This window comes from Diadema antillarum, unplaced genomic scaffold (genome assembly GCF_040938485.1).
Source record: "Diadema antillarum isolate AM-2024a unplaced genomic scaffold, OU_Dant_1.0 seq00000461_RagTag, whole genome shotgun sequence".
NCBI classification, from domain to species: Eukaryota; Metazoa; Echinodermata; class Echinoidea; order Diadematoida; family Diadematidae; genus Diadema; species Diadema antillarum.
In genome coordinates, this window is record NW_027271432.1 from 1 (window position 1) to 16443 (window position 16443).

Below are 16443 nucleotides of genomic sequence, written 5' to 3' on the forward strand. Positions count from 1 at the left end.
TGCACAATATCTTGTAATTACAAAACAATCTTACCACAACAACACTCTTTGAGGCATCCAGCACATGGACAGTTGGGGAGGAGTAGCAAGGGGCTATCTTCACTGCAGTGTGAGTCTTGGAGGTGGTAGCACCCCCTATCAGAAGTGGAATCTTGAAGCCTAGCCTCTCCATCTCCTTGGCAACATGGATCATCTCATCAAGTGAGGGCGTGATTAGCCCAGACAAGCCAACAATATCTGTTGAAGAAATTGAAAGTAGTGTAATCTTGACTCCTATAGACTTGACTCTTCAATAGAAACAGTAACATTTTGCATTTACAATAAATCATGCTTTGTAACTTGCACTTGGGTAATAAACAACTTCAGTGAAATACGTCATCACCAGCCAAACAGCTTTGAGCAGTTGCTGGGGGTAGAGCTTATGAAATCACCACGCGAAGCCCTTGCTCAAGCTGTGCAGCAAAAATAGACAAGCCCCCCCAAAAAAATGCCTGCAAATAATCGAATATTTCACACTTCTCTGGTAAGCACGACACCTTGAAATTTGAGGTAGTGGTAGATAAAACTCTACGGTTTTCAATCAATAAAAGATCAACATTTTGATTTTTCTATTGGTACCTCAAATAATAACTGATTTTTCTTGGATGTGGTGCCAGTGACTTGTGGCTGCTTTTCAAGAGACGGGTCACAAATGATTATTCAAATGATCCTACTGTAACTGCTTGCCAGTACTCAAATCTGAAAGCAAGCAAAATATTTGACCAAGGTTTGTTAATGCAATTATGGCAAAACAACACAGGGATGCTTCCCAAAGAATAGAGAAAAGGACCAATCTGGTCACCTGGTCAATTCAAGAAGTTCATTTTATTAGAAAATGTATTCAATAAAAAGTCCAATTGGACCAGCTTTAACTCAAGTTGCCTTGAGGACAAAAAAGTGCCCGACCAACTGAAAGGAGGAAGGACTTTTGTACCAAAGTACATAAGACCTACCCCCAAACTGGTTTACACACAAAGTATGTGCGCATTGGGGGTAGATTGCGATACCCCCACAGCCAAGCATTCGATGAGCACTTCTACGGCGCTCTGTAGAAGTTGCTCACCTCCCCTCATATGCCAAAAAGGACGACTGAGCGATGCACAGCACAAATGCATGAGCATATTCTGTCGGAAGACAGATGCCTGAGCCTAGGATGCCAGACTAGACAGAAGCATTACAGTACTGCAAAGACTGTAAGGAGGGTGTGTTTGTTGATGTTTTATAAAAGAAATGCAGTATGTAGTATACCTTTTCAGCAAACAGAAGTGCAGAAACACCAATTGAGGCGTAAGAATATTTCATATAATTCCTCTAACATTAAACAACTGAATACAAAAACTACTACCAAAGGATAGTAGTTATCTCTACTAAGGCATCTTCTGGAGTAAGGGGGGGGGGAGGGGGGAGCAAGCAGTTCCAGCAGTGGAAGCCTCCCCTGGTGATGTGTCAGCAGTGGGGTAGGTGCTACCAAGCTTTAAATGGCATAGTAACATCCCTGCCTCCTGTCCCACAACAAAGAGATTAGTTGCTAAGCTCTCCTCAATGGAGGAGCCATACGCACAAAGCGCTGAGACTGGGCCTCGAAAGTCTCAGTTGGGGAAACCGACTGAGGGAGGGGGCAATTGAAGGCGCAGAGGGGTGGGGGCCCCAGGAGTTCAAAAGGTGTGAAGTACCAGAGGGGCTGGGGCAAGGGGAGGGCAGCCCGCCGCACCTGAGCATCCCCTGTGGGCCACTGGAGTAGCTGCCCAGGAGGAGCAGAGGGGCGATCACAATGCACGCAGGCCAGCACAGGGTCTAAATGCATTGTGAAGGCTTGCGCACGCTGATCAGAGGAGGGAAAACCCCCTAGATGACAGGGCATGCATGGGGTAGCTAGACCTCAATCCCAGTCCCCCTGTTGGGGAAGGAGGGAGGACCACTGAGCTCTGATCCGTCTCTCGCGAAGGCGAGCAAGGGAGCAGAAGCCGGGAGGGTGGGGCCGGCACTCAAGACCCCGGTGGTAGAACCGGGTACAACATGGGGTCGCGATAGGCTGAGGAAATTTAAGCGGAAGGGGCCTTAATTTAGTGCTGCTGATGGATACAGAGCTCAAGAAGTCTCATGTTAACAAAAAGTTTAAAACAGTCCAGCCGTGACTTCCTGGAATTTAGGATCAGAAACCAACTCTGCCCCCCCCCCCCCCAGCCGTCGAATCCAGGCTGGCCGTGGTAGGGAGGGATAGACCCCACATACCAGCCTTCGAATCATGGGAGGAAGGAGAAACTCCTTCCGAGTCAGGGGAAATGGATGCAGGGGACACAAGGTAATGGAGGTAGTGCCAGTGAAAGTCTACCAGACCAAGCTTGAATTAAAGTAGATCTAGGGGGGTGTGAGGACTTGGGTTTTAAGCAATATTTTTTTTTTTTGGTGTGATTACTTGAAAACCAAAGATTAGGTCCAAAGGCTTACCCAAAGAACCTGCGATCTGTATTTCTGTATTTGCATGACAACCATCAGAGGCTGTGCCACTGATTGCCTCACAGGATAGGGTTGTTTTTGTTTCCTTTCCATGATAAGAAAGCAAAAGGATATACCCACAGGCCTACTAAAGGTACAGGCTGTAACTACAAACATTTGAGTGATGTTCAGGACTTATGGAAAGTCATGGCTACTCCATGGCAGTTACCACTGCTATCCATATATGCATAACAAAACTAGAGGTTTGCTGCTGATAGCCTACCAGACCCAGCCTGAAAAGAAGTACCGGTACTGGTACAACATGTAGGAGAGTTTGGGAGCTAAAATGTGGGGTTTTCATAAAGAGGAACCCAAATGCAGAGATCAAAGGTCTACAGAAAGTGAAATAAAAACTTTTAAAAATCAATTAAACTTGCAGCCCGTCAATACAAAGGTCTTTACAACAGCCACCTGAAAATGCAAACGCAGAAATGCACATATGGGACTAAGTAGTAGCCATAGCAAGGACATACTGGAATCACAAATATATGACATTTTTGCTCAAAATTCTTGATTTGGGGGCCTCTAAAACCAGTCCCAGCAATATCACTAGAGCCTAGAAGCTTACAAAAGGGTAAAATCTCACCTGAAAAACTATGTTAGGGCCTTGGAAAAGGTGAAAGCACCAAGGGCTCTAAAAAACATGAGACATGGAGGGACAATTGCAAAAGAAAAGACGAAGCATGTCTACTGTCAGGAAGCTTTTATAGGGCAGTAGTGGGTGGGGTCTGGGGTGATGTAGGGGTGCGTTCGAGCGCTCTCAAGCGAACCAAAGCGAACTGAACCAAAGCGTGCCGTACCAAACTATGCCAGATTTGAAGCGTTTGAGCACTCTATTGAGAAAGCGTACCTAACGAGTTATTAGGGAGCTTTAGATTTTGGTGACGGGAATGTTCAGAGGGAAAAAACCTGGTCTGAGCATGCGCAGAATCGCGTATCAGACGCGATCTATTTATAGCTCGCGCGGCTGAGTTTTCACTACGCGTTCTGTGCTGTTTTTACGTCCGCTTAGTTCACGACGTAGAGAGATACTTCATGCACCGATCATATGGAGGCGCCATTTTATTTTTTATACGCTGCGTCTCGGCGTAATCTAAAGCTACTTTTTCAGCACGACGCAGGGAAGAGGAGAACATCCAGCTCAAGCATTGTCTCAAACGTCCGCGCAGCAAATCTAAAGCTCCCTATTTTTAGAAAAGGTCACACATTTTTGTAGCAAGAATGTCATCCACCTGGCGCTTGAACTACTTACAGCTGTCCCGAACAAAGAGAATGATGTCTTTGCATTGTGACGTATGCGCATGATATGCGCATGCTTTACAGCGAACTTTTGTTACGCTTTTGGAGCACATCGGGAAGTGGTCCACTTTTGGCTCAGTACAGTACGGTACATGGTACACTTTATGAGCATTTGAGCACTCCTCTGGCGCGGGTACGGTACGGTACAGTTCGCTTTAGGAGAGCGCTCGAACACACCCTAGGACACATCAGTGCAGCCTTATTTGCTTTCTCTTTTTTTATTTTGCGAGACGGAGGGCAGCATTGAAGGATAATGCATTATAAAGCCAGAGGTAAGAGTTCATCATGAGGCAGATCAAATGTTCCCCTGATGTTCCCACATTGATTCTGGGTAATCATTGCCTGTGGATATAAATCTAAATAAATAAATTAAACGAGAACTTACATGTTTGAAGTTTGATTTCTATTATTTGAGTAATAGGAGTGTGAGTTAATATGAGATCCCACTCGTACGCATGCGCAGTCGATATTCGTCGCCCAGGCAAATCTCCACCTAAGAAATTGGACTGTCTTCCGACGTCTAATACATAATGTCAAACTTAGGTGAGAGAACTGAACCGAAGACCCAACTGGGTCAAGTGAGATTTGCCTGTTCCAAGAGGAAATGCGACCACTGTCACAATCCCAAAATCTGGAAATAAATTGACGGAGTAAGAACATTACCTTGAAGTTTGAATTGAGGGTGGGAGTGGAGGGCATATTAACTCACACTCCTATTACTCAAATAATAAAAATCAAACTTCAAACAGGTTAGTTCTCGTTTAATTTATTTATTATTTTTCGTAATCTCCGTTGTTCGTTAATATGAGATTTTGAAGCAAGTGGTCGCATTTCTGTAAAAACCAAGCAATGTATGGTGATAAGAATGACATAGTAGCTCACCAATAATACCCTTTCTCTTCAATGATTATCCAGTACTGCCATGGAGAACCTACATGTAGGTCCTGCCCTGATCGATGGCTTATCATAGAACCTGTTGAAGGTTTCCTCGTTAGACCATCCGGCCTGTTTCAGAATGTCCGCTATGGGCACATCTGCTGTCTTTGCAGTAGAGGCTGCTGCAGCCCTTGTAGAATGCGGTTTGAAAATTCTAGTGTCGATACCCGCCGCACTCATTGTCTCCTTTATCCACCTGGAGATGGTTTGCTTACTGGCTCGTTTGTGAGGTTTCCTATAACATATGAACAGGTGCCTTTCCGTATCCCTCATCACTTTTGTATGCTCAATGTACTTTTTCAGGTAGCGTACCACACAGAGTCTCTTCTTGGAAGGATACTCTTCAATTGTAGTTGTTTCGTTGAAACAAGGGTTGCTGAGAAATTTTGATTTTTGCTCAGATCGATTAAAGACACCATAGCGTCGGAATTTCTCAGAAGCCATGACGTTCTGAACTGAGTCAGAAGTCCGTTTTCCAGGGAGGCTACACGCTCCAAAATGTGTGTTTCCGGCCGAGTTTAATGCCGCCCAAAGAGTGAGTTCAAATCATGAAATATCGAACATATTATCAATGAAGTGTCGATATGTGTAGTTAAAGCAAAAGCTGTAAATTTCGATGCAAAACTTTGTGTCGCAGTGTACAGATTAACTTTCGTTCGCACAGTACGGTGTGAACTAAGTATTCGGGTGCGCTTGGAATCTGGGCGTGGCCTTGCGTATCGCCTACGTTTGCTTGTCGTAGGCTAATTGCTGTTTGTTTTGGTTTGACATCCTATGGTCAGAACATGACTTTGGTGTCCTTTCAAAAGGAAGATTTAAATTAAGTAATGTTGCAATTAAGCACAAAGACACAAAGTATTGCACAGAAATGAATGTGTATATGTGTGCCTACATACATGTAATTGTGTAACGTTACAATGAACATTTATGTTCAGAAATTGTGTGTATGAAGCTATAAACATGTAGCCCACAACATGCTACAAATTGTACATGTGAAGTGTGATATATTAGTTAAAGTTGACAAATATGAATGAATTTCACAAATGGGTGAAATATTGCTTATTAGAAGTAGGTCACTGTCATGAAGTGAACATTTGGCACTAAGAAATTTGAAAGTGTCCAAACAAAGAAATTTGGTTTTGGTAAAAAAGGTGCAGAATTGCATGCTGAAATTAGTTATTTCATTTGCACGAAAGTCTCAATTTGGAGTGAAATTAAAGCAATATTTCACACACATTTCTGTGAAAAGGTTTAATCATGGTTGGTTGATTAAGCAGTGTTATGCTGTGCTGTCAGATTTGGCACGGTTGTGGTAAAGAGCTCGCATAGTACTAGGGCTCTGTGTAGCAAGTTATCTGGTCATAGCTCTTTGCCTTTTGGTTTAATCAATGCATCAAAATGCCTGGTAATTATCTTCAAAGCAAATATAAAGATTGCAGGCCCATTGTGTAATTGGAAATTGCATGATAAAGCAAGTGCATTGGATTTGAAGTCAGATGTAACAAAATTTTGAAGCTATGATTGACATAGCAGATTAGAAGTCTCATGTGAAAATGATATAAGGAATGAGACTTTAGTTAAGTAAGATTAATTTGTGAATCTGAACATCTTCGTTAGGAAGAAGCTCTAGGTATTTAATCAAGTTTATGAGAGACTTATGAATATTAATGAGCTTCATTGCTTTGACATAAAAGAGATGCATAAAGGCACAACTGAATTTATTGTGATGCATTGAAGATGTACATTTCTGGTTGATATTTAGATATGACACAACCTTATACCGGTCTCATTTGGAAAGCTATGAAACCGTCACTCATTGATTGGTTAAACAGTGACTCATTCAATAAGACAATACATTGTCAACAAATGATGTACTCATCTGAATGCCTGAATGCTAATGTATTCTTTTGCATCTTTGTTTTGATTGAAGATTGAATAATATAGCCATTATACAATCCAAAAGCGGCGTCCGTCTTCCTTTGTCAGTGATCCAACAATTCATTTCTGAGGTAACCAGGGGTCACCACCGAGCAGTCTACAGTTCTTCACTACCGCTTCAGTTCTTCACTACCGCTAAGATGGATGAGAAAACCTTGAAACTCAAACGCCGTGGAGCCAAAGGAAGGTTCACTAGGTGTAGCAACGCCGTAACCGCAGTCATAGATGCCAGCCGGCCAGCCAGTGAAGTGAAGGAAGCATTTAAGCAGGCGCAGTCAGCCTTTGACCAAGTTCAAACTGCACATGAACAGTTTGCAGAAACTATTGAAGATGATAAGCAGTTTGAAACAGAAGAAGAATGGATGGAGGAAGTGCATAGTGAATTCATCAAGCTACAAATCAGATGCAACCAGTTTTTAGAGCAGCAACCAGCAACAGCAACAGCATCAGCATCAGCATCTCCCCCTCCTGAAACACAGCCCCCTCCCAGTTCATCAGTACCAACAACAGCAAACTTCAGGATAGAAAAACTGAAATTACCAAAATTCAAAGGTGAGTTAGGGAATACAACATTTTCAAGGCAGACTTTCTGCATCTTTCCAAGTCGTACTCAGATCAAGATGTTATCACCCTACTCCGCAGTTGTTTAGAAGGCAAACCAGCAGAAATACTGAGGGGAATAAGCGACCAGAAAGCAGCATGGAAGCTCCTTGATGCTGTGTATGGGGACCAGCATTTTTTAAGTGATGCAGTAATAAATGACATTAGTGCATTTCGTCCACTACGAGAAGGAGAAGATGCCCGGTTCTGTGAGTTAACTCAGCTAGTCCTACGTAGCTACAACACGCTGAAAGATGTTGGCCGTGCAGGTGACATAGACAATGCTCAAATGCTGGCAGTAATTGAAAAGAAGCTCCATATGGAGGACAAGAAAGTTTGGTTTAGACACCTTAATTCACTGGAAGATCCAGAACCAACAGTTTCAACGCTCATAGACTGGATGACAGGAGAGATGACTGCAAGAATCCGAGCAACAGCACCTGTCAGATCGAAGTCAAGTCACCAAATCCACCACATCAAAACTGACAAGTCAGAGTCGCCTCTACCGCAAAAGCTTCCGCCAAAATGCTGGTTATGTCAGACAGACACACATTGGGTAGATCAATGCAAGAAACTTCTCGCAATGAAGCAACCAGAAAGACTCAAGTTAATGAAAGACAACAACGCCTGTTTAAGCTGTCTCAAGAAAGCAGGACGTGATCACAGAATGAGCACTTGTAGGAGGAGAAAACAATGTACTGAGAACCAATGCAAATATTATCACCATCCTCTCCTACATTCTGAAGAAAAGGTACAGGAACAAAGGGCCAACGTGACAGTAGCATCCAACGTCTCTCTCGTAGCAGATGAGGCACTACAGAAAGAGGCACTCCTTCCAGTTCTGCAAGCAAGAATAATAGGTAATCAATGCACAGCTGTGGGAAACGTTCTGCTGGATACCGGTTCCCAAGTCAGCATCACACATCAAGCTATGGCGGATCAGCTTAACCTCCAAGGGACAAGAACTTGCATAACAGTAAAGAAAATAGGAGGTGAAGAAGAAACAGTAAATGAAACTAACATGTATAAGGTACCAGTAAGAGGACTTGATGATAAATCTCAAACCTTTGTCATCAGGGCAGTAGCTTTGCCTTCTATCAGTGATGTAAATGAAGTGAATCTAATCCTTGTTTCGAAAGCGTTGAAGATCAATCTTGAAAATTTACACCATAGTGGGGGTCAAATTGACCTGTTGATAGGCATAGATCATGCAAATATGCACGCAGGTGAAACACGTCAAGCAGGGCCTATAATAGCAAGAAAGTCTCCCATAGGTTGGGTTGTGTTCGGAGCCACCCGGTCTTCGTCTGCTGGCAGGGTACTTCACGTTCAACTCGCATCACCAGTGGACCTGTCAGATTTCTGGAACGTGGAAACCATGGGGGTGCAGCACACCTGTGATTGCAAACCATCAACATGTAACATGAGCAAAACAGAAAAGGACAAGTATGACATCATCTACAACTCGTGTGAAAAGAAAGGAAACCAGTGGATGACTCCGTACCCATGGCGAATGGACCCTAACCAGCTGCCAGACAATCACGTACAAGCAGAGAAAATTCTACAGTCAACTGAAAAAAGACTAGCAAGAAATAGTGACTATGTAAAGGTGTATGATGAACAGATGAACGAAATGGTGGAAATGGGTTTTTCACGCAAGCTGTCTGAAGAGGAATTGTCTACATTCAAGGGGCCTATACATTATGTATCACATCATGCTGTCATCCGGCCAGAAAAAAAGAGCATGCCTGTGAGAATCGTGTTCAATGCATCAGCAAACTTTCAGGGACATGTGTTGAATGATTATTCGCTGAAAGGACCAGACCTGCTAAATAACATGCTGGGAGTACTTCTTCGTTTCAGGGAAAGCGCAGTAGCAGTAATCGGTGACATATCAAAGATGTATCATAGGGTACTCATTCCAGAGCGGGACCAGCATGTTCACAGGTATCTATGGAGAAATATGAAGGCAGACAGGCAGCCAGATGTGTATGTGAAAACGGTGTTCACATTTGGAGACAAACCATCACCAGCAATGGCTCAGATAGCGCTACACAAGACAGCAGAAGAAAGTCAAATTTCTTATCCGGAAGCAGCAAGCATTATCCGAAACGACACTTACATGGACGATATTTGCTTTTCGGTGTCATCAAGAGAGCAAGCTGTTCAGCTGACCGAAGAGTTAGATATCGTGTTAGCACGAGGAGGTTTCAAAGTCAAGGGTTGGTCATCCAACGAGCAACTGAAAGACAGTCACCCACCGGAAAAGAAAGAAGCTAATTTGTTGGAAGCAACAAACGAGGAGAAGGTGTTGGGTGTAGTATGGCACAAAGAAACCGTTACCTTGTCACACAAGGTAAAGCCCACAGAGACTGTAACAAATCTGACAAAACGGAAAGTTCTTGGTCGTGTAGCACAGATCTTTGATCCTCTGGGATTTGCAGCTGCATTCCTAGTCAAAGCGAAGATCAACATGCAAAGAGTATGGGAGTTAGGTGTTGGCTGGGATGAACAGTTGTCTACAGAAGAAGAATCCAGATGGTTAGCATTGTTTGCAGAGATGAGCAATTTGGACAAAGTTGCTTTAGAAAGATGTCTAACCCCGCCCGCAGCAGTGGAAAAACCAAGATTGTGTGTCTTTTCGGATGCCTCTGAAAATGCATTCGGAACGTGTGCCTATTTGAGGTGGCAACTCAGCAACGGTCAATTTGCTACTACATTTGTGACTGCCAAATCCAGAGTCGCTCCATTGAAGAGACTTACAATACCGAGGTTGGAACTACAAGCCGCAGTGATGGCAACCAGACTCAATGCAACCATTATGAGGGAACTCAAAACAGAAGTAGAAAAAACAATCTTTCTCACAGACAGTATGATTGCATTGTCTTGGATTAGGAGCCAAGCCAGGGCCTTCAAGCCATTTGTTTCAGCAAGAATTGGTGAAATTCAGACTAACTCAGACCCCATGCAATGGAGACACATACCAGGCCCATTGAATCCCGCAGACGACATTTCAAGGGGTGTAAGTGTCAACGAGCTTGAAGGTAGATGGAAGCATGGGCCACCATTTTTGTGTTTGCCAGAGGAACAATGGCCTACTGAAAGTGGAGATGTGGATCAGGCTGCAGTCGCAGAAGAAGGATGTAGAGTGAAACGAGTTCTTCATGTGACAGAAATTGAGATGATTGACTGTTCTAAATTTCCAACTTGGAGAAAATTAGTACGCGTCACTGCTTATGTGCTGAGATTCGTGCATAAGTTGAAATCCAGAGTCCAGAAAAATCCAAACAACATCTCAGACGCAGAGGTATCGTTGATGCCAAGTGAGCTGGAAAACGCAGAGACATATTGGATCAAACATGCTCAGAAATCACTGCACAGCAAACTGAAATCCGCGGAGCTGAAATCAGTAAGCCCATTCATAGAGCAGAATGTAATTCGTGTAGGTGGTCGAGCAGACAGAGGCTCAATGTCATACGAAGATAAACATCCAGTTCTCCTTCCACACAAGCATCCAATATCGTATCTCATCACACGCTATTTCCATGAAAAGGGACATGATGGAGTCGCCTCAACAGCTGCGAAAGTCAGGTAGAGATATTGGATTATAGGGGTGAACAGACTGGCAAAAACAATCAAGTATAGGTGTGTGAAATGCCGGTCAATCGAGCACAAGGTTGAAATGCAGAAAATGTCAGATTTGCCACAAGAAAGAGTAGCCCCGTTCACACCGCCGTTTCACTATTGTTCCTGCGACTATTTTGGACCAGTTCAGGTAAAGATAGGTAGAAACAAAACGACAAAACACTATGGGGTGTTATTTACATGTCTCTATACTCGAGCCGTACATTTGGAATTAGCCACTGATTGTTCAACAGCAGAGTTTCTGCAAGTAATTCGCAGATTCTTCGCGATAAGAGGACAGCCAGCCTGCATTTACAGTGACAATGGTACCCAATTTGTGGGTGCAGAGAGAGAACTTCGCGAAATGGTGCAAGGTTGGGATGATCAGCAATTAAAGGACTTCTGCGCTGAACGAGGAATAGAATGGAGATTCATAACACCACAAGCACCCCACCAAAACGGGTGTGCAGAGGCGCTTGTGAAAAGCTGCAAAATCACACTAAAAAAGACAATTGGAAATCAAGCTCTGACACCTTTCGAACTACACACTTGCTTACAGGAAGTCGCAAACTTGATCAATCAAAGACCAATCTGTAGGGCACCAAACGACCCGGATGATGGTGCCTATTTGTGTCCTAACGATAGACTATTGGGAAGATCATCTTCTAGGGTAGCACAGGGTCCATTCAGAGAAACAAAAGATCCCAGGCGTAGGGTAGAATTCGTGCAACAGATAGTGAACGGATTCTGGAAAATCTGGAATAGAGACGTTTTCCCATTGTTGGTTCCAAGACGCAAATGGAACACCGAAAAACTCAGGCATGAGACAGAGAAAAGTGGAAAAAAGAGGAGAGAGTTTGCGAGGGAGCGTAGCGACCGAGCGGGGGGAGGGTGTGGGAGGGGGGTGTCCCCCCTCGCACAGTGAGGACTTTTTGAAATTCAAGGTATGAAAAAACTCATTTTAATGCATTTTACAACTGAAATTTACTATTGTTATGAGGTACATTTTACAGAGAAACATTGTGATAATTGAACTCATGAATGACACTTGCAAAATCTAAAGGAAGGAAAAGTATGCTTAACTGTTATACCTAGGACCTACTCAAATGTGAGGACATAATAAATCACAGTAATGTACACCCAGGTGACGTCTTGCTGGATTCAGTTCATACGGGTACAAAAAAAAATTAAAACAAGGAAAAGTAGAAATTACGCGGTGCGTAACATATGTCCCCGCCGGAAGTAGCATTTTGTAACAAAATGTGCAATATAGGTAAAAAATCAAGGTCAAAGGTCAAAGAAGTCAAAGGTCAAAATTCTGTGTAGAAGTTTTGAAGCCCTCACCTAGTGCCATCACATAAAGCAAATGGAATCGAAATTGGGTTAGAAACGGCGAAGGAGTAGCATTTTGTAGCCAATGTACAATATAGGTCAAAAATCAAGGTCAAAGGTCAAAGAAGACAAAGGTCAAAATTCTGTGTAGAAGTTTTGAAGCCCTCACCTAGTGCTATCACATAAAGCAAACGGAATCGAAATCGGGTTAGAAATGGCGCAGGAGTAGCATTCTGTAGCAAAATGCACAATATAGGTCAAAAATCAAGGTCAAAGGTCAAAGAAGTCAAAGGTCAAAATTCTGTGTAGAAGTTTTGAAGCCCTCAACTAGTGCCATCACATAAAGCAAACGGAATCGAAATCGGGTTAAAAATGGCGAAGGAGTAGCATTTCGTAGCAAAATGTACAATATAGGTCAAAAATCAAGGTCAAAGGTCAAAGAAGTCAAAGGTCAAAATTCTGTGTCGAAGTTTTGAAGCCCTCACCTAGTGCTATCACATAAAGCAAACGGAATCGAAATCGGGTTAGAAATGGCGAAGGAGTAGCATTTTGTAGCAAAATGTACAATATAGGTCAAAAAATCAAGGTCAAAGGTCAAAGAAGTCAAAGGTCAAAATTCTGTGTAGAAGCTTTGAAGCCCTCACCTAGTGCCATCACATAAAGCAAACGGAATCGAAATCGGGTTAGAAATGGCGAAGGAGTAGCATTTTGTAGCAAAATGTACAATATAGGTCAAAGGTCAAGGTCAAAGGTCACGACTGAAATTCTGTGTAGAAGTTTCAAAGCTCCCATGTAGTGCTATCATATAAAGCAAACAGAATCAAAATTGGCTCATAAATGACAGAGAAGTAGCAAATTGAAGATTTTGATCACACACGGACGCACACACGGACACACGGACGGACACACGGACGGACGGACACACGGACGGACGGACACACGGACACACACACGTACGGAGCCCGTTTCATAGTCCCCTGCTCAAACTCGTTCGGCGGGGACAATAAATCACAGCTTAGCATTGCCATTGTTGGCTGTCTTTACCTTAGTCCATTAACAGTTTACAGTGCGCAGACCAGGCAAAGTACTAGTAATGCTGATCTTGGTCCATGTACAAATGTAGTCTAGACTAGTAGAGAATCATGTATGTATATAAGACAGCTGAAAATACATCATACATGCAGCTCAGCATTGTTGACCGTCTCTACGTCCATGCAACAGCTAACTTTGACCGAAAGATCGGTCTGTATCTGTCCGTCGGGGAATGTTCCGCGGAGACTGCGTCTGGCTTCACGGATCCCCTCCGTAGGACAGCGTTAATGGCAAAATATAAAAGAGTCCTCCGGACAGACGGATCTTTCTGTCGACAGCTACCTTAGACTGCCTATAATACCTTACAGGAGGTACAACAATTTGTAGACCCGGTTAAGTCCATAAACAGCTAATGTAGACCAAGCAAATGAAGTATTGTTGGATGAAGTCCAGAATGTAAAGCGAATCCTTGCGGCGGATGATGTATCACAAGTTCCAGGTGCCGAGGAAGTCGATTGAATCGCTGGTCTAACGTGGTTAGAAGACGAAACTGGTTCTGGGAGATCAACTTCATATTCCAACCACTGCCACTTGAACTTACTGTATTGGAGACATCTGTGTCAATATCCGCTACACGAAGGACATCCTTATCGAAGGTCTTCATTTTCTCGTTGAAGAAAGAAATATTCTCACCGGTCCACAAAATCACGATGACAAATGTAGGGCACGCCAACGTAATCAGCGGGATACAAAAGCAGCGCATCGCGTAGACAGAAAGATCCGTCTGTCCGGAGGACTTTTATATTTTGCCATAAGTTATAACGCTGTCCTCCGTATACAGAGGAGATCCGTGAAGCGAGACACAGTCTCCGCGGAACATTCCCCGCGACGGACAGATACAGACCGATCTTTCGGTCAACGCATCACGCTGAATGCTGCGGCAGCGCATGCATGCCGAAGCTCCTTGATAGTAATGATACACGTAATAAAATGTACGCAATTACAGCCGCACACACGTGTGCATCATATCACACCACACTGCAAGCTATAGTATAGTACCGTAGCTACAAGTTGATCGACACGCACGTTTCACATCCATTTCACGCATGAAACATGCAACATCGCACAGCTGCCCGCTGACAAATGCACTCGAATCACCATTCACACACGGCGAGATATGGTGGCTGCAAAAAAAAAGAAAAAAGAAAAAGAGGAAAATCACGCAAATTTCCCCGACTGTGTATTTTCTCCCCAGAATTTCAAAATCCGCGGAAATCCGCGGATCCGCGGAGAAATCTCATGCCTGAAAACTAAATGTACGCGTTGAAGATGTAGTCGTAGTAGCTGATCACAAGGCGGTCAGGGGCAAATGGACCATAGGCAAAATTGTACATGTCTACCCAGGGCCTGATGGAAAAATCAGGAATGTGAAAGTCAAAACTGTAGACTCAGAACTGAACAGACCCATAACAAAAATAGTGGTCATTCTCCCCGCAGAAGGGTATGAAAGTTAATCAGTCTGAAATTAGACATAGACATTACAAAACCCCTAGTTTTGGCCGGGGTAGTGTGTTTCATTGAAACAAGGGTTGCTGAGAAATTTTGATTTTTGCTCAGATCGATTAAAGACACCATAGCGTCGGAATTTCTCAGAAGCCATGACGTTTTGAACTGAGTCGGAAGTCCGTTTTCCAGGGGGGCTACACGCTCCAAAATGTGTGTTTCCGGCCGAGTTTAACGCCGCCCAAAGAGTGAGTTCAAATCATGAAATATCGAACATATTGTCATTGAAGTGTCGATATGTGTAGTTAAAGCAAAAGCTGTAAATTTCGATGCAAAACTTTGTGTCGCAGTGTACAGATTAACTTTCGTTCGCACAGTACGGTGTGAACTACGTATTCGGGTGCGCTTGGAATCTGGGCGTGGCCTTGCGTATCGCCTACGTTTGCTTGTCGTAGGCTAATTGCTGTTCGTTTTGGTTTGACATCCTATGGTCAGAACATGACTTTGGTGTCCTTTCAAAAGGAAGATCTAAATTAAGTAATGTTGCAATTAAGCACAAAGACACAAAGTATTGCACAGAAATGAATGTGTATATGTGTGCCTACATACATGTAATTGTGTAATGTTACAATGAACATTTATGTTCAGAAATTGTGTGTATGAAGCTATAAACATGTAGCCCACAACATGCTACAAATTGTACATGTGAAGTGTGATATATTAGTTAAAGTTGACAAATATGAATGAATTTCACAAATGGGTGAAATATTGCTTATTAGAAGTAGGTCACTGTCATGAAGTGAACATTTGGCACTAAGAAATTTGAAAGTGTCCTCCAAACAAAGAAATTTAGTTTCGGTAAAAAAGGTGCAGAATTGCATGCTGAAATTAGTTATTTCATTAGCACAAAAGTCTCAATTTGGAGTGAAATTAAAGCAATATTTCACACACATTTCTGTGAAAAGGTTTAATCATGATTGGTTGATTAAGCAGTGTTATGCTGTGCTGTCAGATTTGGCACGGTTGTGGTAAAGAGCTCGCATAGTACTAGGGCTCTGTGTAGCAAGTTATCTGGTCATAGCTCTTTGCCTTTTGGTTTAATCAATGCATCAAAATGCCTGGCAATTATCTTCAAAGCAAATATAAAGATTGCAGGCCCATTGTGTAATTGGAAATTGCATGATAAAGCAAGTGAATTGGATTTGAAGTCAGATGTAACAAAATTTTGAAGCTATGATTGACATAGCAGATTAGAAGTCTCATGTGAAAATGATATAAGGAATGAGACTTTAGTTAAGTAAGATTAATTTGTGAATCTGAACATCTTCGTTAGGAAGAAGCTCTAGGTATTTAATCAAGTTTATGAGAGACTTATGAATATTAATGAGCTTCATTGCTTTGACATAAAAGAGATGCATAAAGGCACAACTGAATTTATTGTGATGCATTGAAGATGTACATTTCTGGTTGATATTTAGATATGACACAACCTTATACCGGTCTCATTTGGAAAGCTATGAAACCGTCACTCATTGATTGGTTAAACAGTGACTCATTCAATAAGACAATACATTGTCAACAAATGATGTACTCATCTGAATGCCTGAATGCTAATGTATTCTTTTGCATCTTTGTTTTGATTGA

The 16443-nt window shown here is 42.8% G+C and overlaps 1 protein-coding gene and 1 pseudogene across 1 annotated transcript in view; one reads left to right on the plus strand and one right to left on the minus strand.

The window, feature by feature from the left end:
• Positions 1-34: 34 nt before the first annotated feature.
• The window catches only part of LOC139733128 (methionine synthase-like), a gene marked incomplete at its 3' end in the record, with an annotated part of 224478 nt that continues 208069 nt past the window's right edge, over positions 35-16443 (minus strand). Inside the window, 1 exon segment of the mRNA XM_071643969.1 lies at positions 35-237. Coding sequence (XP_071500070.1) covers positions 35-237 — 203 coding nt within the window.
• LOC139733141 (uncharacterized) lies at positions 6849-11601 on the plus strand (annotated as a pseudogene).